The sequence below is a fragment of the Pundamilia nyererei genome, unplaced genomic scaffold (assembly GCF_000239375.1).
Source record: "Pundamilia nyererei isolate P.nyererei 1_Seehausen unplaced genomic scaffold, PunNye1.0 scaffold00258, whole genome shotgun sequence".
NCBI classification, from domain to species: Eukaryota; Metazoa; Chordata; class Actinopteri; order Cichliformes; family Cichlidae; genus Pundamilia; species Pundamilia nyererei.
The window spans coordinates 243,745-266,421 of NW_005187659.1; the positions used below are offsets into that span (position 1 = coordinate 243,745).

At 37.8% G+C, this 22,677-nt stretch overlaps 3 protein-coding genes across 5 annotated transcripts in view; all 3 read right to left on the reverse strand.

Moving 5' to 3' along the window:
• Window positions 1-234: 234 nt before the first annotated feature.
• Window positions 235-9,700, reverse strand: LOC102195746 (intercellular adhesion molecule 1-like). 3 transcript variants are annotated; one of them, XM_005749928.1, is made up of 5 exons: window positions 9,597-9,700; window positions 4,366-4,641; window positions 3,950-4,279; window positions 3,564-3,827; window positions 235-2,005 (listed from the first exon to the last, which is right to left on the reverse strand). In XM_005749928.1, the coding sequence occupies exons 2-5, from the start codon at window positions 4,526-4,528 to the stop codon at window positions 1,854-1,856; spliced, it is 909 nt and encodes a 302-aa protein (XP_005749985.1). In that variant the 5' UTR covers window positions 4,529-4,641; window positions 9,597-9,700; the 3' UTR covers window positions 235-1,853. The 3 variants fall into 3 exon arrangements, with proteins under 3 accessions (XP_005749985.1, XP_005749982.1, XP_005749984.1); XM_005749925.1 differs by lacking the exon at window positions 9,597-9,700 and adding an exon at window positions 6,862-7,173; XM_005749927.1 differs by lacking the exon at window positions 9,597-9,700 and adding an exon at window positions 6,693-6,851.
• On the reverse strand, window positions 9,695-11,066 carry LOC106455897 (intercellular adhesion molecule 1-like). Its single transcript, XM_005749926.1, has 2 exons — window positions 10,648-11,066; window positions 9,695-10,551 (listed from the first exon to the last, which is right to left on the reverse strand). Exons 1-2 carry the CDS (start codon window positions 10,976-10,978, stop codon window positions 9,896-9,898), a joined length of 987 nt encoding a protein of 328 aa, XP_005749983.1. The 5' UTR covers window positions 10,979-11,066; the 3' UTR covers window positions 9,695-9,895.
• A 4,192-nt stretch (window positions 11,067-15,258) lies between these two features.
• Window positions 15,259-22,677, reverse strand: part of LOC102196685 (hemicentin-1) — a 21,359-nt gene continuing 13,940 nt past the window's right edge. Inside the window, exons 11-14 of the mRNA XM_005749929.1 lie at window positions 19,846-19,983; window positions 18,346-18,555; window positions 17,731-17,973; window positions 15,259-15,750 (exon numbers count right to left, since the gene is read on the reverse strand). Coding sequence (XP_005749986.1) covers window positions 15,530-15,750; window positions 17,731-17,973; window positions 18,346-18,555; window positions 19,846-19,983 — 812 coding nt within the window. The 3' untranslated portion in view covers window positions 15,259-15,529. The remainder of the gene's footprint in view (window positions 15,751-17,730; window positions 17,974-18,345; window positions 18,556-19,845; window positions 19,984-22,677) is intronic.

Below are 22,677 nucleotides of genomic sequence, written 5' to 3' on the forward strand. Positions count from 1 at the left end.
ACTTACACATTGCAGTATGAGCTCAGTTCACTTGCAGCTTTGAATATGCTCTTCCCTCTAAAAGTTCTCTATCGAAACACGTTAATGTTGTGCGTTTGCTCATTTGAAAAATCTTGTTTTTTTTCTTTAAGTCCATGACTAATTGAGCACTGGTGGCTGTGCCAGGTTGTTAGGGCAACACAGAGCATACAGAAACAGTATTTGAACAGTGACAGAGAAGGAAAAAAACATGGTTTCATAAGAAATATGTTTATATTGGCAACAGTAGTCTGGATCACAAATGATCTTCTTTACATTCACTTTTTAAAGAACTAATTAGTATGGCAGAGTGAACATTGTAAAATGTAGCCAGACTCAAAGACAGAGAGTGAGAAAGAAAACTGGTTTGACTTTGCCTCGTCTCCTGAATTGTTTAATTCAGGATTTACAATCACACACATGTAGTTTCTTAAAAACATGTCACTGGTACAATTAGACAAACTCTGGTAAAATGCAGACTCAGTAAAACAACTGTTGTGTCATGAGAAAAGTTGGCGCAATACTTGATAAACTCTCATTCTATTCAGTGCAAAAATTATGAAGCGATCCGAAAGACGTACCAGTGCATACAGAAATCAAATTTTACAAAAAAGGAGAAAGAAATATGAATAATTTATGCATATCCCAAAATGAATACTTAAAAAAAGTAATTACTACATTGTGCTCTCAAGTAATTCCATAAAAAGTACCTCCAAAGCATTTACATGTTTAGATGAGTAGAAACAAAATGAATATATAAAATGCTGACATAGAATTGCTAATTTTTCCTTAAAAAAAAAAATTTTATGCAAATATTTAATGTACTTCTTGATGAATTGTTATTTTTTTAAAGACACACAAGAGGTCTACAATTCAGATGAGGCAACAATTGCTGTTAAATAGTACCCAATTATCAAGTCATATAAACAATAAAAACAGTATTTTTTAACACAATTACTAGATGAGAAACATAACCCAAAAGAACAACTGCACAAAAAGCTGAGAAATCCACTCTGACCATATATAGCTGTATCAACGTATTACAGCAATTGTGTCCAAAATATATGCTCTGTTTAATTCCTTTGATACATGTGAGGCTCTTCTTCACGACCTTTGTCTTCATTTGTAGTTTTGCATGGACAGGATATAGTGGCTTCATCGGAGCTTTGCTGCAGCACGAAGCTGATAATCAGCACAGAACAAACCATACAGTATGTGTGAAAGCCATAAAACCAAAATGATGAGCTAGAAAAAGAGCGCCTGTTAGGTGTTAATTCCCCTGAGTCCAACATCAGCTTGATTCATTAAATGAGTTTATGTGCACTCAAGTAGCCATCTCGACATCAGCTACAGACTTGTGCAAATGTGCAGGAGAGAGGAAAACATCACATCCATATGCAAGAAGGTTTGAATTAGCCTGATTAAAACTGAAACAGGAAGTATTTGTGTAGTAAAGATTTCCAAATAAGGCCAGCAAGCACATCATGCTTCCAAAATCAGACTGTAGTGGGGATGAAATCTAATTATTTATCTGTTGCATTTTTATACACAGACTTGTAAAGGTTACTGCAGTGCATTTAAACGCATTTCCTGTATTATATATCTTTGTTAGGGCAGCAATCTTGATTAGTGAGCTTTAGAGATAGTTGACAAGATAATGCATTTTTAAAGCTACAGCTTTGAGCAGAAGAACACCCACAGAGCATGCAGAGCAGACATGTCCTTTGTCCATTAAGAGACATGTTACAGAATTTTTGGGTCCAAGCACCAAATAAAATCATTAACAAAAATTAAAATAATAGCCATGCAAATCTGAATTTAAAAAAAAGTCTGCCTTATACTGGTCCTGAGGGAGTTCCTGGTTGATAGCCGCCTTTGTTGAAAGAGAACGTTCCATTAGGTGCCACAAAATATGCACCAGCAATGAGGAGCAAAACTCCGACAGCCACACCCACTCCCACCATGACTCCAAAGGTTGTTCGAGACCCTGTGGGAGATGGGAAATGTTGTTACATTGTTGCTCTCAACTTATCTGCTCAGACTTTCTGCTCTGTCTGTAATAAACCCCACATCCCAAAATAAAAATGAAAACAAAGAACAAAGCGATTAAAATCCCAGCAGTGGTCCCAGGATGACTACCTAATGGAGAATCACAGCACAAAATATTATAGACAATAAGAACGTACACTGAGTTAGTGAGAACTTCTCCTTTGGAGAGATAATCCATTCCCACCTCACAGGTGTGGCAGGTCAAGGTGCTGATTAGACAGCACGAAGATTGCACAGGTGTGCCTGAGACAAATGGTGTGCAATGGGCATAGAGTTGATCAGGTTGTTGATTGTGGGCTGTGGAATGTTAGTCCACTCCTCTTCAACACTTGTGCAAAGTTGCTGTATATTGGCAGGAACTGGAACACGCTGTCATATATGCCAAGCCGAGCATCCCAAACATGCTCAATGGGTGACATGTCTGGTGAGTATGCTGGCCATGCAAGAACTGGGATGTTTTCAGTTTCCAAGGAATTGTGTACAAATCCTTGCAATATGGGGCCGTGCATTATCATGCTGTAACATGAGGTTATGGTCATGGATAAATGGCCCAACAATGGTCCTCAGGATCTCAACATGGTATCTCTGTGCATTCAAAATGCCAACAATAAAATGCACTCGTGTTCATTGTCCATAACCCCACCGCCACCATGGGCTACTCAATCCACAACGCTGACGTCAGCAAACTGCTCATCCACACGACGCAACACAAGCTGTCTGCCATCTGCCCTGAACAGTAAAAACATCTGTCAACAGAACACCTCTCCAATGTGCCAGACACCATCAAATGTGAGCATTTGCCCACTCAAGTTGGTTAAAGTGACGAACTGCAGTCTGGTCCAGACCCCAATGGGGACCACGAGCATGCAGATGAGCTTTCCTGAGACGGTTTATGACAGTTTTTGTAGAAATTCTTTGGTTATGCAAACCGATTGTTGCTGCAGCTGTCCGGGTAGCTGGTCTCCACCTGGTTGACCATCCTGGAGGTGAACATGCTGGATGTGGAGGTCCTGGGCTGGTGTGGTTACATGTGGTCTGCGATTGTGAGGCCGGTTGGATGTACTGCCAAATTCTCTGAAACGCCTTTGAAGACGGCTTATGGCAGAGAAATGAACATTAATTTCACAGGCAACAGTTCTGGTAGACATTCCTGCAGTCAGCATGCCAATTGCACGCTCCCTCAAAAGCTGCGACATCTGTAGCATTGTGCTGTGTGCTCAAACTGCATATTTCAGAGTGGCCTTTTATTGTGGGCAGTCTAAAGCACTCCTGTGCAATATTAATGCTTTCTAATCAGCACCTTGACCTGCCACACCTGTGAGGTGGGATGGATTATCTCGGCAAACGAGAAGCACTCACTAACACAGATTTAGACAGATTTGTGAACAATATTTGATAGTGATGGGTCCTTTGCAAAAACAAAAGTGTTGCGTTTATATTTTTGTTCAGTGTATAACGAGATACGAAATGTCATGAAGTAACTGATGAGAACTTACTTGGAGCTTCGCTTATATTGAAATATTTAGTCACATTGCCTCGGTTACTATAGGCTGTGCATGTATAGACTCCTGGAAGCTCAAACGGTAGGGTTAGAATTGGCTCAATCACTTCTTCTTTGTCACGCCATTCTTTTGTGAATTTTGGGAATTCCCAGCGGTATGATGGTGGAGGGTTTCCTTTAGCGTTACAATTTAAAGTCATATTTTCACCAACTGTCATTTCCAGAGTCTCATCTTCAAGCTTGTTGAAGGTTGGTGGATCTGAGGACATACATGAAATCAAAATACAGACAAATATAAAATACATGTGAAATAAAAAACAAAACAAAAAAACAATAGGGAATCTTCTGATGATTAAATTAGAAATTATATTAAAAACTCACAGAGTACAGTCAGATTATGCTTGACTGAACGCACTGGAGGACCTGAAGGAGGACCTTGTTCCTCTGGCCACAAGTTCAGCTTTGGTTCACACCAGATCTCAGCTCCATCATCATCTCTGTGAGCAGTCAGAGTGAGGACAGATGACTTACTGACAGGAGACAGACTGGACTCATTAAATGTCTCCAATTTTATAATAGTATTTCCTTTGAGCCAAAGCACAGAGAGATTTCTTGCTGGTGCAACATTAGCGATGTCACACTGTATGTAATACTTTTGCCCTTCTTCCACTTTAGTTAAGCTATAATTCAGTGACACACTGTCTGGCATTTCTGTAACAAAAAGAAACAAAATGAATTAATGTTATTCAGTGACCAAATAATAATATTGACCTACTTAGACATGTAAGGCTACTTACTATAAACAGTGACTGGCAATGTTTTCGTACATTGATCACCATCACGGGAATTCACATAACACATTGGCTCCATCTTCCATTCTGGCACAGAGTCAATTTTAAAGGGAAGAGAAGTGACACCCTGGGTAAGGTCCACTCCTTGATGTGTAGACTCCCAGCCCATTCCATTAGTCTGGTCAGATGATGAGGTGCAGTTTGCTGAGAAGGAGTCTCCAAATCTCACCACAACTCTAGGGGGACTAATTTGTAATGAACAGGAGGCACTTGCAGGGTTTCCTAGAAAGATAAATGAAGACTTAAGCTAGGTGTATGGCAACATGTACTTTGATGTTCTACTATGCATTATGGCCCTGCTGTTACTCTGACTTAGTTCAGGGGACTGAAGATGCTGCACTTAAAAGATGAGTCATTCATCTTCAGAACACACAAACTGATATTTCAACATCTCTCCACCAATAACACAGGACTGCCTTTTTTGTCACTCTACCTTTTAGATGAGTATTTTCAGTATTTGAAAGTCAAGCCATTCCTGTATAGCCAGATAAGATTAATGTCACAAATGTTATACTTTTCAACTTTCCCGATGAAAATTAAATGAGGACCATTTTTTTTTTACTTTTATAAAGATTTAATTTAGAACATATTTTAGATTTAAAGACAAGAACTTCTAATCTAAAAGACACATTCTCCCCCCCCCCCCAAGAAAGGGGATCAGGCAGTATCTACAGCATAACTGGTACCACAAGCTTGTTGGAGAGTCTCTTACACCATTATACCTCCAGCTGACAAAAGAATTAATTTCAGAAGCAAAATACCCACTGGAAACTTTATTCAGGTAATTTAAAGTATTTTCTGGGATCAGTATTAGAGACTAAGATTTTCTGCTAACCTTAACCAGCCTTACTCAGTGACATGACTCACATTTCTCTTGCAAAGAAGGTGATGAGAGATGATAATTCATTGCTTTGTTATGGAAACTGCAAATTTTCCTACTCATTCCCATGAACCTTAAGGAAATCTCCTCATAAAATTAGCAAGAAATCTGCCCCTTCTGTAAAGAAACAGATCTCTGAGAAAAGCTGGTCTGTCTAGTAGTGCCATAAATCATGTTTCAAAGCTGTTGTTTTTTTCTGGGTTCACACAAGATGATGAAATACGGAGATGCAAATTTATTTCTCCTGTGTTGGCTTCCCTTTATTGGCTCCCTGTTAAATCCTGTTAAATCCAGAATTGAATTCAAAATCCTGCTCCTCACATACAAGGTCTTAAATAATCAGGCCCCATCTTATCTTAATGACCTTATAGTACCATATCACCTCATTAGAGCACTTCGCTCTCGCACTGCAGGCTTACTTGTTGTTCCAAGGGTATTTAAAAGTAGAATGGGAGGGAGAGCCTTCAGTTTTCAGGCCCCTCTTCTGTGGAACCATCTTAGAGTTTGGATTCAGGAGACAGACACTATCTCTACTTTTAAGATTAGGCTTAAAACTTTCCTTTTTGCTAAAGCATATAGTTAGGGCTGGACCAGGTGACCCTGAATCCTCTCTTAGTTATGCTGCAATAGGCATAGGCTGCTGGGGGACTCCCATGATGCATTGAGTTTTTCCTTTTCAGTCACCTTTTTCACTCAGTATGTGTTAATAGACCTCTGCATTGAACCGTACATGTTATTAATCTCTGTCTCTCTTCCACAGCATATCTTCTATCCTGTCTTCCTTCTCTCACCCCAACCAGTTAGAGCAGATGGCCCCGCCCCTCCCTGAGCCTGGTTGTGCCAGAAGTTTCTTCCTGTTAAAAGGGAGTTTTTCCTTCCCACTGTTGCCAAAGTGCTTGCTCATAGGGGGTCATTTGATTATTGGGTTTTCTCTGTATGTATTATTGTAAGGTTTACCTTACAATATAAGGCGACTGTTGTTGTGATTTGGCGCTTTATAAATAAAACTGCATTGAATGTAGACACGCAGAGTACAATTTCTATTCATATTTATGTTTGCTTCACTGAATGTAACCCCCCTCCCTTCCTTTGTTTCTGGTAGCACTTTCTTTTCATTTTGTTGGTGGTGACGGGGGTCGGACTTGATTGGATGTGAGGGGTTCTAACTTTTTTGTTGTTTAGTTTACAGTGGTTGATACAAATGTTACTATATTTCTTCTGGGTCATTTAGTTTCTCTTTCATACATCTCCAGGAATAACAGCTCAGACACTGACCTGATAAAATACACAAACTTGGGTCAATGATTTACAAGCTGTGTTTAGTCGAGAAGATCTAACAACACCGAGATTAAAACTGAAATTCACGATTATAAGAAAGAAAACAAATACAAACCCGGTCATGGACAGTAGGACAGCATGTTTATACAGTCCACAAACAGAGCTGATATGTATCAAACAATGGGCGTAGGCTTTCTCCCGAAGATGAGCTCGAAGCTGCAGCGATCAATTCATAAAGACACAATATGGTAGCTTTATGTAACAAAGAAAGAAAACAAGCTCACCTGTACACGCGATTAATAAACCGAAGAAGAAGAAGGACCACACCATGGTTTCAGCAAACAGGGAAACACGCTCACAAAGAAAAGAAAAATAAATTAGATCCGGCTGAATAAACTTATTCACGCACCCGTGTCCCTCCTCCTGCTGCTCCTGTACCCACAAGCTGTGACCAAACCCTAAACCTGTAAGGGAAAAAAAAAAATCCGAAACCAAAAGTAGTCAGGCAGCAACTATCACGACAGTCACACGATTACCTCACCAAGCGTCCCGTCTTCTGCTCGCTCTGAAGCGACATTGTGAGTTAAAGGAACAGTTCGAAGTTATTTTTCAACCTCTTACTTAATAAATTAAACATTTGATTTACTTTTGAAGAAAACCTTCAAAAGTTTGCAGTATAGCAACTAGTTTCATTTAACCTTAGCTCAACCTTTAGTTTCAGCTAATTACTCAATTAAACCCCCCCTCCTCCAAGACTTCAGCATTCAATCGTCAATTTTAAAGCATGTAAATGATAAATGTGTATGCAGTTTTTATACAACCAAGTCGCAAGGCTTAGAGCTTCGTCTTTTCATACTGGGTAGAAATGTCTAATAGCAATATTCCCGACTGCACATGAAGGCGTCCATACCTGTAAACCTGTTGGATTCTCCCACAGCACCCTCCCGAGGACAGACTCCAACAAAACACTGAGAATTCAGGTGCCTTTGTTTCATGTGCGCCAAATGTCCCCGAAATAAGCAAACAGTTTATGCCTTTTATAGAGATATCAAATTTGTGTGCAGGACAGAGCAGAGTTTTTCCATATGCCTTGTATCTGTGCAGCAGGCTGAGACAAAACTATATTGTGCTCCTTGATTTAAATACAATGGTATGTTTATATGGTTAGGTTACTGAGTTTGTATCTAAGCCTACAATTTTCCTTTCGATTTTAATTTTGCTCATAACAACAACCAAAGAAAACAGTTATTCTGAATTACTGGCAAAGAGGTTTACAACCTTGTATATTTTATGTTCCTTTATTACACTAATAACTGCTGTTTACATGCATATGAATAGCAACAAGATGTTTAATAAGAAAATACACTTTTGCCTAAGTGACAAATATTTACAGCACATACAAACAAATACAAATATGTTATAAAGTTCTCCTCAGCCTTCACACAAAGAACTTGAACTCCATTAACCCTTCAATAATTCGGATTATTAACACATCAGTGTGCGGTTTATTTTCAACAATAAGTTATTCAGGCTTTACTGTTTCTCATAAATAAATATAAACTTTTGGATTTACATCAAATATTAAACTGAATATACAGAGACATTCAACACGACATATATGGAAGACTGAAGTTAAATAATAAAACTGCGGTGTGCACTGCTGGCAGGACAGGTGATAAGAAAAGGCAGTTTATAAATGCTTTGCATTTCCCGTGAGTTTAACAGTGCCGTAATTTATTATTGTATTTTTTTCTGTAGCCATTCAGAGGTGCACATGCTGGTCTGTTCTGGATTTGCTGCACAATCCAATCATGCTTGAGGTTCAGGGCTGCATATTCTCTTTCAGGATTTTCTGTTAGAGAGCAGAATTCATTGTTCAGTAAATTGTAAGTTGTGCACGTCTTTAAGCAGCAAAGCAGCCCCAGATTATTACACTACCACCACCATGTTTGACTGGTGGTATGATGTCCTTTAAATGGACTGCTGCGATGGATGTAACGGGACGCAAGTTCAACTTTTGTCTAGCTAGTCCACAGAAGACGGGCCATCTGAGCCTTTGTGTTCTTTTTGGTCAGCAGTGATTTTTAAACTTGGAACTTTCCAATGAAGCTATTTTTTGCCCACTCTTTTTCTTATTATTGAATCATGAACTCTGACCTCAACTGAGACAAGTGAGACCTGCAGTTCTTTAGATGCTTCTCTGGGTTATTTTATGACCTCTGGATGAGATTTTGATGTTGATGCACTCTTGGAGTAATTTTGGCAGGTTCAACAATTTCTGGGAAGGTTCGCCACTATTCCAAGTGTTCTCCATTTGTGGCTCTCTCTGTGGTTGACTGGATCCCATACCATCATATATACCATAATTTAAAAATAGCATTTTTCATTTACTCAGGTTATCTTTGTCTAATGTTAACATTTATTTTATGATCTGAAACATTCAAGTGTAACAAAAATACAAAAAGCTAAGAATTCAAGAAAAGGGTAAATACCTTTTCACTACACTGTATTTAACAAAAACTAAATCAAAATGGATAAGCAAATTAGTGAAAACAACGGAAAAAAAGCCATCTGATTCAATGGGTAGTAGAACCACCTTCAGTAGCATCAAGACCAGTTCACTCAAATAACCATCCTGACATCAGCTACAGACATGCAAATACAATGGAAAACTTTGCCTAAAACTGAAACAGAAAATAACTGCGTGGAAAAGGTGTCCAAAAAAAGTCCAGGAAGCAGTGAGTCATGCCTCCATAATAAGCCTGACACATTTTCTGTACCACAAATATGTGGTAGGGCAGCAGTCTTGATTAGTGGAGCTTTAGAGATAGCTGACAAGATAATGCATTTTTAAAGCTACAGCTTTGAACAGAAGAACACCCACAGAGCACGCAGAGCAGACATGTCCGTCGGCCATCAACAGACATGTTACAGAGGTTTTCTCCAAACACCAAATAAAATAATTAGAAATAATAATAATAGCAGAGATGTGCATTTTTATAAGAAGATAAAGGTTTACCTTATACTCATCCTGAGGGAGTTCCTGGTTGATAGCCACAATTGTGGAAAGAGATTGTGCCATTGGGTGTCACATAATATGCAACAGCAATGAGGAGCAAAACTCCAACGGCCACACCTATTGCCAGCATGACTCGAAGGTTGTTCGAGCCCCTGTGGGAGATGGGAAATGTGTTAACATTGTCGCTCTCAGCTCATCTTCTCAGTCTTTCTGCTCTGTCTGTAATAAACTATCTTGTGTGGACTGAATCTGGGTGTTGTGTGCTCTGTGGTTGCCATCACTCCTTTGGGCCAAAGGTGCTACTGTGTAACGGGTACAATGAGGAGGAGAGAGAAGTGAAGTGAGTGTGACGTAAACAGTTTGATGGACATTAAAGTGTGCCTAAAACGAGCCATTGTCTCCAGTGTTATATACAAACACAACAAACTACACATCCCTAAAACAAACACCAAAACAATTAAAATCCCAGCAGTGGTCCCATGACGACTACTCAATGGAGAATCACAGCACAAAATATTATGACAATAAAAAAAGTATAACGAAATAAGAAATGTTATGAATGTATCAGAATACAGAGATGAACAGAGAAAAACTTCAAGAAATGAAAATACAATTACAAGTGATGAAAACTCACTGAGTACAGTCACACTATGTGACTTTGAGCGCATCATGGCAGGACCTTGTTCTCCTGGCCACAAGTTTAGTTTTGCTTCACACCAGATCTCAGCTCCATCATCATCTCCATGAGCAGTCAGAGTGAGGACAGATGACTTACTCACGGGAGATGGACTGGAGTCATCAAATGTCTCAGAATTTAAGATCTTATTTCCTTTGTGCCAAAGCACAGAGAGATTTCTTGCTGGTGCAACATTAACAATGTCACACTGTATGGCAAACTGTTCACCTTCTTTCACTGTAGTTGAATTCTGTCTCAATGACACACTGTCTGGCATTTCTGCAAGTAGAAGAAATTAAATGAATTAATGTCATTCAGTGTTCTAATATTAAAACACCTTTCTAGGAAATATATGAGAAAGTTAAGGCTACTTACTATAAACAGTGACTGGTAACAGTTTTACACACTGATCACCATCATGGAGATTTACATAACACATTGGCTCTAACTCCCACACTGGCACAGAGTCAATTGAAAAGAGAAGAGAAGTGACACCCTGGGTAAGGTCCAATCCTCCATATGGAGACTCCCAGCCCATTCCATCAATCTGGTCAGATAGTGAGGTGCAGTTGGCTGAAAAGGAGCCTTCAAGTCTCACCACAACTCTAGGGGGACTAATTTGTAATGGACAGGAGGCACTTGCAGGGTTTCCTAGAGAAGAAGTAGACTTAAGTTTGGCATATGGCACAAACAGCGATGCATACATGGCTGGTACTCAGTTCAGGGGACTGAAGAATCTCCACTTAAAGGATGAGCCACTCAATATTTTAAAACAAAAAACTGATATTTCAACACCTTTTGCCAAATCACAACATACCCAACACTACTTTCTTTCCTCTCACTTGACTTTGTGCATTAACACTTGAACCTGTTGTCATTCTAGTAAAAAAAAAATCATTAGACAACTAAAACTACAGTCATCCTCTTTAACGCCCCAGACAGAAAGCTTTAAAGGAGTCTTTTTTCATTTTCATGAAAACAGAATATGTTGGTTTTAAAAACCTCTTAAAAAGCCACTAAGCATCAAACTACAGTGGAATACTAGATTTTCCTTAGGACTGTGGATCAGACAGTATCTACAGCATAACAGGTGACACAAACAGAGGCTATTTTTTTTTTTTTACACCAAAATACATCAATTTTAGAAGCTTAAAACTATCTACTCATGACATCAGAAATATACCCAATCTAATGAACAACATTAGATGAATTAGATGAACAATAATGAAAGCTGGTCTAATTAGTATAGCCCCATAAATCAAGTTTTAAGATGCTTTGTGGGACCATGCTTTGTTTCTCCTGTAGATGATAATGTGGTTTATAGGAAGGAGAAAAAAAGCCGTTTAGTAGAAAAGAAAATATTTTATGAACAGAAGATTCTTGTTTGTCACTTGGTAACTCTGTCATACCTTTCAAGGAATTACAAGTTTAACAGGTTTCACAAGTATGCTGTATCATTTACAAGTTTCGCTTAACCTACAGAATCACACGAAAACTGAAACTAAACCCATCAAGCTAAATAAAGCAAATATGAAATATAAAAATATAAGGTCATAGACAGTATGGCAGTATTTTTATATGGTACATTAACAGAGCTGATATGAATTATAAATTAACGGAGACATAATATTGTAACTTTATATCACAAAGAAACAAACACGATAGATAACAAACTCACCTGTACACGCGATTAATAAGCCAAAGAAGAAGAAGAACCACATCATGGTTTCAGCATAGAGGACAACACGCTCTCAAAGAAATGACAAATAAATTAGGCCCGCCTGAATACAGTTAGTCACACACCTGTGTCGCCCCTGCTGCTCTGCCCACAAGCTGTGACCAAAACTGAAACCAAAATTGAAGGTAGTAACACAGTATATTTTTTTAATGTTTATTTTTTATGATGTATAAAATGATATAACTAAAATCTTTTTATTTTATTTAGTTGGTTAGTTATTTAGGAAAGAGCAAAACAAAAAAGGGAGAAAAGGTGGAGAGAAGATAACTGAGATGACATCACACCTGTGAATGCTTCACATACTCTATGCTAAACCGGTACTGAACCCAGTATGTAGTGCATGAGCATATTTTCAAAATAAAATCAAGATTTTTTGGAATCTTTTGGAACATTTTTCCTTAGTTTTACATTGTATGCACCAATGTAAATGGGACATATACCAGCCCACCATTTGAACTTAGTTATATATATATTTATATTCAAGAGACCCCATTGATTCGTTTAGACAACATGGAATTTTCACTGTTACAGTTTCTTGTAAAATGCTTGTTTATTTTAATGATCTCACCATCCTTATAATTATCTGTATGTATAGATTTGGACAGCTTTAAAATATAACTCATATATTACATGTAAGGGATAATTAAAACAAATCATTGTATTCTATTTTGAAATGATCATTTAAAGACATTTTATAGTCTTCTTTTACATGAAAAGTCTCGTTACCCAACATGTTTGGGATCCACATATCAAAATATATACGGTATAAAAAATGTGATACATGGATTATATAAATACACTAAAGAATATTCTCAGTTTTATGTTTAAAGCAGCCACAATTAACCATGTGATCCACAACAGGTTAGCAGAGGAAGACTTCAAAAAGGATTTGATAGTGCATCCACCATCAAAACACATAAAATATCAGCTTATTTTATAAATAAGGGTAACAGGATGGACATGCTATGCTTCAACACACTAATGAACCATTCTGAAAAATGGGGGAAGGCAAAAGAATGATATTAACTTTTTGTTCTTGTAGTTGATGTTCTTAGAGATATGTGTGGTGGACAAAGCAGAGCTTTTCCATATGCATTGTGCTGTGCTGCAGGTTCAGGTAAAGCATAAATACTGTACTGTTATTCCTCCTTTACCCCCCCAAAAATATTATTGTTATGATTTAAATACAATGGTATGCTTAGGGTTACTGAGTCTGTATTTAGGCATACAATTTTCTTTTTAAATTTTATTCATGCCAATAACCAAATAAAGCAGCCATTCTTAATTACTTGTAAAAAAAGGTTTAAAACTACATATCCAAATTTTCCTTTCTTGAACTCCTCAGTTTTCTTTATTACACTATAATACTTGGATGTTTCCATGCATATAAATAGGAACAGCATGTTTTAAAAAGCGACATTTTTAATAACAAAATACACTTTTGCCCCAGTCAGAAATATTTACAGCAGTATATACAAATGTGTCATAAAGTTCTCCTCAGCCTTCACACGAAGGATTTGAACTCCATTAACCCTTCAATAATTTGCATTACTAACCAGTGCGCAGTCCATTTTCAACACTAAATTATTCAGCCTTTACTGTTTCTCATAAATAAATATAAACTTTTGGATTTACATCAAATATTACCCTGAATATACAATTCATATAGACATTCAATATGATATGCATTGAAGAGTGAGGTTAAATAAGAAAACTGCTGTGTGTGCACTGCTGGCAGAGCAGGCGATAAGTAAAAGCAGTTTATAAAAGCTTTGCATTTCCCGTGAGTTTAACAGTTTAAAGGACAGCAGTCTGAGATTCACAATGTCCTAAAGACGTGATAAATCCCATACGGTTCTGATCTGAAGTCTTAAGGTTAAAAGAAACATCAACATTAGTGAAACCAACCATGCATCAGATATAAAAAATAAAATGGGAAAAATTTTCACCTTCGAGTTGGATTGCTCCTTCACTTCTTTCTATCCAGTGAAAACTGGTAAGAATCCAGTAGTATAGACAGACTTGTACATCTCAAGCCAAGGTTGCTCATTTGTGTAACTACACCAGGTGCAATAACAGTCACAAAGAGTAAAAGCTACAATAAAAATAAATAAATCAAAAACCTGATTTAAATGTTTCTGACCCTCACTCTATTTTGTTGTTTCCTTAAAACCAAACTGCTTCCAGTGTGCCTGCTATTTTCAGATCACTGAATGTAAATCACATTCTGACTACTTTCTTTATAGGAAAAGGATGAAGCAAGGCCCCGAGAGATAAGTCTTGTGTTTTGTTTGGTGACACAAAAAAAGCATTCAATGTACTGTGTGGTGACTCCACATAGTCCTTACCTTAGCTCAGCCTTTGGGCTTGGACTCGTGAGACACGGATCTAATTATCAGTGTTAATCATGGATATGAAGTCACATCAGTTCGTCAGTGTAGCTGATATTTGCTCAAGTTTAGGATTCACAGTGAAATTACAGTTTTGTGAGTCGAGTAGTGAGAACTGATCTTTCATTGAAGGATCTAAAAACAGGAGCCATGATGGAAGTGGTGAACACGTTAACAAGCAGAGGACCTTAAAGAGACCCTGCCAAATTTAAATCAAGTATGGTTTTCATTATTTTTTCTTTAAATTATTCAAATCAAGGAAATTTGTGATTACACCTAGTATTACTGCCTTATGGATAAAACACTTATAATTGCAGGTATAGTCCCCACCTCTTTTTTTCCCACCAGAGAGGAAACAACATATTCACAGTTAGCTTAATCGGTTGAAATTCAGTTGTCACGTCAACAATATTTCATGGAAGAAAGTTAAAAAAAAGTAATCAAAGCTGGGCTATCTAGGGCCAAACTACTCTACAGTATAAACCTAAAATCTGTGTGGAAAAGATGACACGTATGATGTGTAGAAAAACACCAGAGTAGAAAGGGACTCTTCACTCTGCATATTTAGAGCAGACTCAGTGAAGAGTTTCAGCACAAACCCAAAGCACTGCACACAGCTGTGTGCCTACAATGTAACAACTATGTGAAAAACGGTAGAATTTAAAGTTCACTGGAGAATAAGTGAGGAAGAGAGATGGCACCAGTGTTAAAGAGAGACTGTTCCTATCAAACAGGAAAGCATGGAAAACAAAGAAGACACATCCAGGGAGGAGAGAGCTGTAAGCAGCATGTTATGGTTATAGTTGAATAATTTAAACTTGCCACTTTGGTGATATAGCCAAAGTGGCAAGTTTAAAAACAAATAACTCTAAAGGCTGTGTGCCTGTGATTGATGCACTACTTATACAAATAGGACTACACCTCTGATTATAATGTAAGGGGAACTCTATGTGAGAATAACAGGGTGATTGACGTTTGGAGGACAGAATAGTCTTTCTTTGTATTTGGCTCGGTATTCAGACTTAAAAAAACAACAACAACAACAAGAAAAAACAAAACAAGAAAAACCTGTTAACCCTGGTGGCAGAGAGATGCAGACCGTTCAGATTGCTCAGCAGTCTATTCTGTGCTATATACAGATGTACTGCTTTGATAGTCGGGTCATTGGGAACTGCAGGTCACCATTGCTGTGAGCTACATTCCCATTGTGCATGCTGAATTTGGGGTTTTTAAGGCTGTAGCGGCGCATCTTGGTGTTCTTGTAGTAGATTGAGTAGATGAAGATGAAGATGGTGGAGATAGCTACCACAGTGACAGCCACAAATCCAGCGATGAGAGGGAGGTAGTCCTCTGCAACATAGACAGTGAAACGGGAAACAATGCAAGGGTGTTCATTTCCTATGTGCAACAATACAAATGTAAACTTTTTACTCTATAATTTAATGGGGTCAACAAACAAACATGCAAAATTAAAAAGTGCAAATAAAAATAAAGATTGATAGCTTCTAATTTATTTTTAAAAATGACCAAGTATTGGGGCAGGAAGATCAATTGCAAAGTAGTAGTACCCCTTAAGTTTCTAGTGTGTTCTACGTGACAGGCTATAGTTTATATTTACAGAGAGATTTGTGGAATATAATTTTATGATTTACCATCTCCACACACTCCTTTCTTTGTGGAGTTGAGATGTTTTCTCTGTGTTTGCTTGGGTTCTCTCGAGGTACTCCAGCTTCCCCCCCACAGCCCAGAAACATGCAGTTAGTGTGGTTAGGTTAATTGGTAATTCTAAATTGTCCATTTTATGATTTATATTTCCTTAAAATTGGCAACTGTCCACAGGTGTGTGGGTATGAATGGTTGTCTGTCTCCCTGTGAGAAACTGGTGATCTGTCCAGGTTCTTCGAAGCCTCCTGCACTACTATTGAAATTACTATTCAATGTAATGTTTTCTGAAACTGAACGAAAACTAACATAGGGCGTCATAGAGTCACTGAGCACTTTATTAGGAACTCCAAACTTATTGTGGATATATCCTGTATTTGATCATAGCCTCAAATTTTCATGGCAGATCTCCCCAACATATTTAAAAGATAAGAGAGATAAGAAGATTATTAGTCCCACATGTGGGAAATTTGTTGTGTCACAGCAAAACGTGGACAGTGCAAAGTTATAGCAGCAAATTGAAATTTTTTAAATTCCTGCAGATATTTTAGCTACACATTTACCACTCTACCACCTCCCGAAGCTGTTGTTTTTGGAGCATGAAGGGACCCTCATAGTCATCAATTATACTTAAATATACAGTCATGGTAAAAAGAAAGCTGTAGGGTTTTACATATCATATCACCTTGACTTTACAAGGTCTTAAAACGAATTAAGCCCGAGATGAACACCAGCATCATTATTTATTCAACAAAAACCAAGTACTTATGATGATTCAGTAGCTTGGACAACCACTTTTAGCAGCAATAAGTTAAATAATTGTTTGCAAGTGATTTGGGGGGAATTCTCGCCCACTCTTCTTTCTGATGAAGAAATCTGAGAACTTAAAGAGAGTGGATTTTCTTTTTACCATGAATAAGACAGTCATATTCCATGGGTTTAAAAAGGAAACAGTGCACGGCTTTAAGAATTGTCCCTAGCTTCTCTAGTCTGCATGTTGAAGGATTCATGGATAAGAAACTGAACCTGTGTTAACCCAGGTCATTGTTGTTATGATCCTTGGTCTTGAACCCAAAATTGTGAGTTATTTGCACTTATTATTTGGTGTTAGTTTTTTGTATAATATTTTGTGGTATTTCATAGTTCATTAGTTCATAGTATGTTAGGGTCTTGTCTGTATGTTAGTCAGTGACTTCCTTTTTTATTTTATTAACTGTTTGTCTTCAGTATCTTGTTTTTATTTTTACTTCCTCTGTCTGGTTGGCCTTGATTATCTTCACCTATTTCTTGTTACCTAGTTGTTTCAATTGCCCTCACGAACCCTCCGTGGTTCTCATCTAAAGAGTTGTGTCTTTTTATTTGTCCTTTGTTGAATTGTACTGTGTTCTGTGTGATTGTTTATCTGTCGTTTTATCCATATTCCATTTGGATCTGTTACACTCCAAAATATGACAGACATATGAATGTGTGTGTGATTGGGTGACTTGTAGTAAAAGTTCTCAAATAGAGCAATACATGTATACCATTTACCATTTACCATTTACATGGGAAATGCCACATTGGCCATGTCCATCTTTTATATACAGTCTAGGACAGCCTTATATTCATGCTTTTGCAGAACTTCAGCTTTATGTTTCTGCAGAAACATGTAGTACAGAAATATATTACCTTTTAGAATCACTTTAACCTCATATGATGCAGAACCAACATCATTGCTGGCAGTGCAGTTGTAGATGCCAGGCCCATACACAGTGAGGTTTCCTTTAGACACATTCACATGCGACTCTGGGTTGTAGCCCCACTTGATCTTTGGGGTTGGGTTACCATCTGCTTCACAAACAAGCTCCTCAGGGTAGCCTCTGAACACGGGGATTTCTTTTGGAAGCTTTGTGGTATTAATTTTGGGCTTATCTGTTGTGACAAAGAGGTAAATACAGTAATGTCAAGACAATGAATATTCAAGCAATACCATGAAAAACAAACAATGCGTTACAATTTGAATAGCATATTTTCCAACCCATCTGCACACCTCTGAGATGAATCCAATTGAGAATATAAGAATGAATAGCATGAAAAATTTTTTAGAAATTGGGTATTCAGAGCAAAGAATCCCAAAGTGGAACTTTTTGTTCAAATTGTGTACTTTTAAATATCTTTACCTCTTTATTTGAATATTTCACGACATTTAATATAAACACTTAAAAACAGTATATGTTCAACATAACAAAAGGAATGGTAGATTCCACTTAATTGGGAAAAGTGAATATGAAAATAGGATCTTACACAGGACAGTGATCTTAAGAGTGCTGGATGTTGTATTTTGAGTGGTGTTTGATCCCGTTTCTAACAGAGCCTCACATCTGAACTCCGCTCCGCTGTCGTTCCTTTGCAGATTGACATTAATCGTGGTAGAAATATTTACCGGGGATCTGACATCACTGAATTTGCAGGTTTTGTTGTTTTCAAGCTGACAATCAGTTTCTTTCAGTATGTCTGACAGAAAATAAGACAACAAAAAGACAAAAGCTGACATTTCCACCTGATTGCATATCAGTCGGAGACATAACAGATATGAAGCATGACTTGCAGTACCGTGAAAAAGTCTCAAGCAACACCTTATTTCTTTATATTTTGCCCGACTTTCTTGTAATATTTTAAAATGATCTCGAACAATAGTTCCCCACACTTTCTGGAGGTCTTTCCAAGGTTTTTCTTTGGATATTGGCTATTTCCTTCACTTATTCAGTCCACTCCTACCTAACCATTTTCAGAGGATTTTTTTCTTTGCTTGTAAATGTCTTAATACTTAACTCAAGTAACGAATCAGTGTTGTGTCTATACATAACAGAAAACGTTGCAAGAATCAAGCATCCTGTTGCAAACACAAATTTTGTTGTATTTTTATTTCATAAAAATGCCAAAGATAACACAGTTTTACAGGCATAAAATTGAATTGTTGCATCAATCAAGTAATTCCCAGGGAACCACTATCTTGAGACTTTGGTGTGCTGTGTGTCTTTAAAGAAAATGTAAGGCAACACTGGACCAGTGGAGGACAACATACAAAAAAAGCTGCCAAATTATAGCAATTGAACTGAAAATCAGTGGCAACAGGTCTTATGGATTGATGAATCAAAATGAGAAATTTTGGGTTCAAATCTTCATCTATATGCATGGAGAAGGTCAGGAGAGACATGCAGTAAGTGTTTGCATTTCAGCCAGTGGTGTTTGGAATCTTGTCAAAACTGATGGAATTATGAACACAGAAAAGTACCATCATCCACCATGCAATACCATCTGCAAAGTGGCTGATTGGCAGCTGCTTCATTTTTCAGTATGACAATGATCCCAAACACACTGCCAACACAATAAACGCATACCTGGATAGAAAAACAAACAATGAAACAGTCATGGATTGGCCTCCCCAGAACCCGAACCTCAACATTATCAAAGCAGTGTGGGATCTTGACAAAGAACAGAACAAAAGGCTACTAATATTTAAAAAAAAGAGCTTTGAATGTCTTTCAAGAAGCCTGGAGATCTATTTCTCAAGACTATTTAAAGAAACGACAAGCTTCCCCAAGAAAGTTTGGGTTGTATTGAAGAATTAAAGAGGTCCTAACAAATATGGATATAATAATTAAACTTGGAATTGTATAAACTCAGTTTTTGCCTTATGTCTTGCATTTTCACGTTCGTCTGTACCCATTTCTCACTTCCCCAGCATAATACAGACAAAGAAACCTGGCGTAAGCTATAACATTTACAAAAAAAGTTCTTCACCTTGATTTTTGTACCACAAAACATTGGGTTTTTTTCCCGGTGCAATGTTGACAATGTCACACCGCAGCTGGAACTCTTTGCCCTCTTCCATGGAGGTAAAGTTATCCACGTGATCGATGGAAACACTGACTGGTTTTTCTACAGTACAGAGTTGTTGGGAGAGGGAATCACAGTAACAGAAAGACAGCACAGTAACACAAGTTGACATTCAAGTTTGAAGGTGGTAAAAGTGTAAAGAGTGCATTTCGATGATTTATTGCATTTTCGTAGTTTTGGAAATATTGCAGTGCAAACTAGCGTTACCACCCAGTCATCATTGGTGTTAGCAAACCAAGTCATATTATCAGATTCTACCCCCTCCCAGTATATTCTCTAGACATTTGTGGAGATGGTGGATGTTGAGCTGCATGTTGCACCCTGCTTCTGTATTCAGTCACTATTGGGTTTGGAGTTATTTCAAGTGGGCATTCTTGCTTAGCACATGCAGAAATGTTATTTCAGTCCAAGTCAACATTCCTCCATTATATATAATAATGCAAGATTTCCACATCCAGCGCTGTAGTGAAATAGCAATGAAAGGAAAGCTCTTTAAGCTGTTCCTGTGTAGGCAACAGGAAAAGACTCAGGAAGGATACACCCCTCCCACAGGGAAGTCTGCACTTGCTGCCCACCATTCTTTGAGGTGGACTATACCAACAACACATATCAGTTAAATGCGTCACATTCAACTCAGTTCATTTCCACGTATTACAAAGTACAATGTTATCACACCTGAGACATATATCTTTTAACCATGCATCTACAACAAACAGATTGTTGGGGGAAAATGTAAATATACAGAAGATCCTTATAACCCCAACAATAAAAGTCACTAATTTTCCCACTTTTGTCATTTTTTTTCTCCCATTTAATCGTTTAGGAATAGGCTTCCTATACATGCCTCTCTTGAAAACTAGACTCAGTGAAACTTTTTCCTGGATAAATAAAGGATTTAACTAAAAACTTCATTCACACTTTCCGGGCATTCCCAACTTTTTAAACACTCCCTTTTTGCTATAAGCAAACTCCAAAGCACGCAGGGATGGAACCCTTAGCCTCTGTTATTTCCATGTCAACAGCAAAGAAAACATGAGCTCTCAAGTGTTTCTTACTTACTGGTTTCTGCCCCGTTAGAAAGCGATAACAGCTCTACTGTCAAAAGGGCTGAAAGAAGACGAAGAAAGCTCAAATAATCCATTAGAGTAAACTTTCTGAGTCTCTTATTCCAACAGCTGTCGCTCCTTTTCCTTGGCTTTCCTTTCTCTTACAGTGAGCTGGAGTGTATATCGCTTCAGCTCAGCTGCTAAGTAAACCAGCGGCGACTTGTTGACTTTTTTAGGAGAAAGCTAAGCTAAGCTACAGCTGACAGCAGCACGCCGCTCCCAGCTCCCAGCAGTTACCAGGGAGGAAACTATCCCTCCCCCAACAGTGGGCACAGAGAGACACTGAGTGCACTCACTACCCCTGACTAAGAAAACACTGCAGCAGTGCTAATAAATCACAGTTTAAAGTGACAAAGACAGTGCAGTTAGTTAAAATGTAAAGTAGCAACATTTAGTGTAAAGACAAGAAAAGGTTCATTTAAAGTGATGCATTAAGTGACACAAGTGGCTCTTTGATGCAGAGAGTCAGTAAACAGAAATGCAGAGGAAAAAAGTAGATCTTTGAAGTGGATTAGATAAAAGTAGATGAATTCGTGTTGGGTAGCTTGTATGGAGTAATGTAATCTTTTTCACAATCTCAGTCACAGTCATACTAGACTCACTGGTCAGTATATTAGGTACACCTTGTTTAGTACTGGGTAGGACTCCCTTTTCGATTCAGAACTTAGTATTTCATCACCAAAAGTTGATTCTGTTCATCTGGACGTAGCGTTTTGTGGGAGAAACGTTTCGTCACTCATCCAAGTGACTTCTTCAGTCTCAGCTGACTGCAGGTTTCCCCAAATCCAACTTTACTCGTAACCCGGAAGCTCTCCCGGAAGCTTCTCCCAAATAAGATTTGGGGAAACCGACAAAACGCTACGTCCAGATGAACAGAATCAACTTTTGGAGATTTATTTTCCTGGATGATTGAGAATGCATCAAGATGTTAGTATTTCATTACATTATTATCATTTAAATAAGACATGCTAATGTTGGTATTTAGCCATCAATTTTCTTTTGATTTTAGTTTTCTTTTTTTTCTTTAGTTTTCAACAGCCATTCTTAATTATTTGTAAAGAGTTTTAAAACCCTATTTACTGTTTTCCTTTGTTGGAACTTTCCACCTTCCTTTCCTAGCCTTCTCCCATCACCCTCAACTGGTTGCAGCAGATGGCTGCACCTCCCTGAGTCTGGTTCTGCTGGAGGTTACTTCTGCTTAAAAGGGCGTTTTTTCTCCACACTGTCGCCAAGTGCTTGCTTGAAAGGGGTATTATTGTATTATTGTAGGGTCTTTACTTTATGGTATAAAGCGCCTTGCAGCGACTGTTGTAATGATTTTGTGCAATATAAATAAAACTGAATTGAACTGAAACCATCAGTTTTCTTCAATATGCCATACTCGCTGTACATGCATATAAATGGCAACAACATTTTTAAAAAGTGATCATTTTAATAAGAAAATACTTATTTTTTCCTCAGTCACAAATATTTACAACAGTATATACATATGTGTTATAAAGGTCTCCTCACCCTTCACAAAAAGGCTTTGAACTCCATTAATCCTTCAATAATTTGCAATGCCATCATATCGCCATGCAGTCCATTTTCATAATACATTAAATAGTCTTTACTTTTTCTTAAAAAAAAA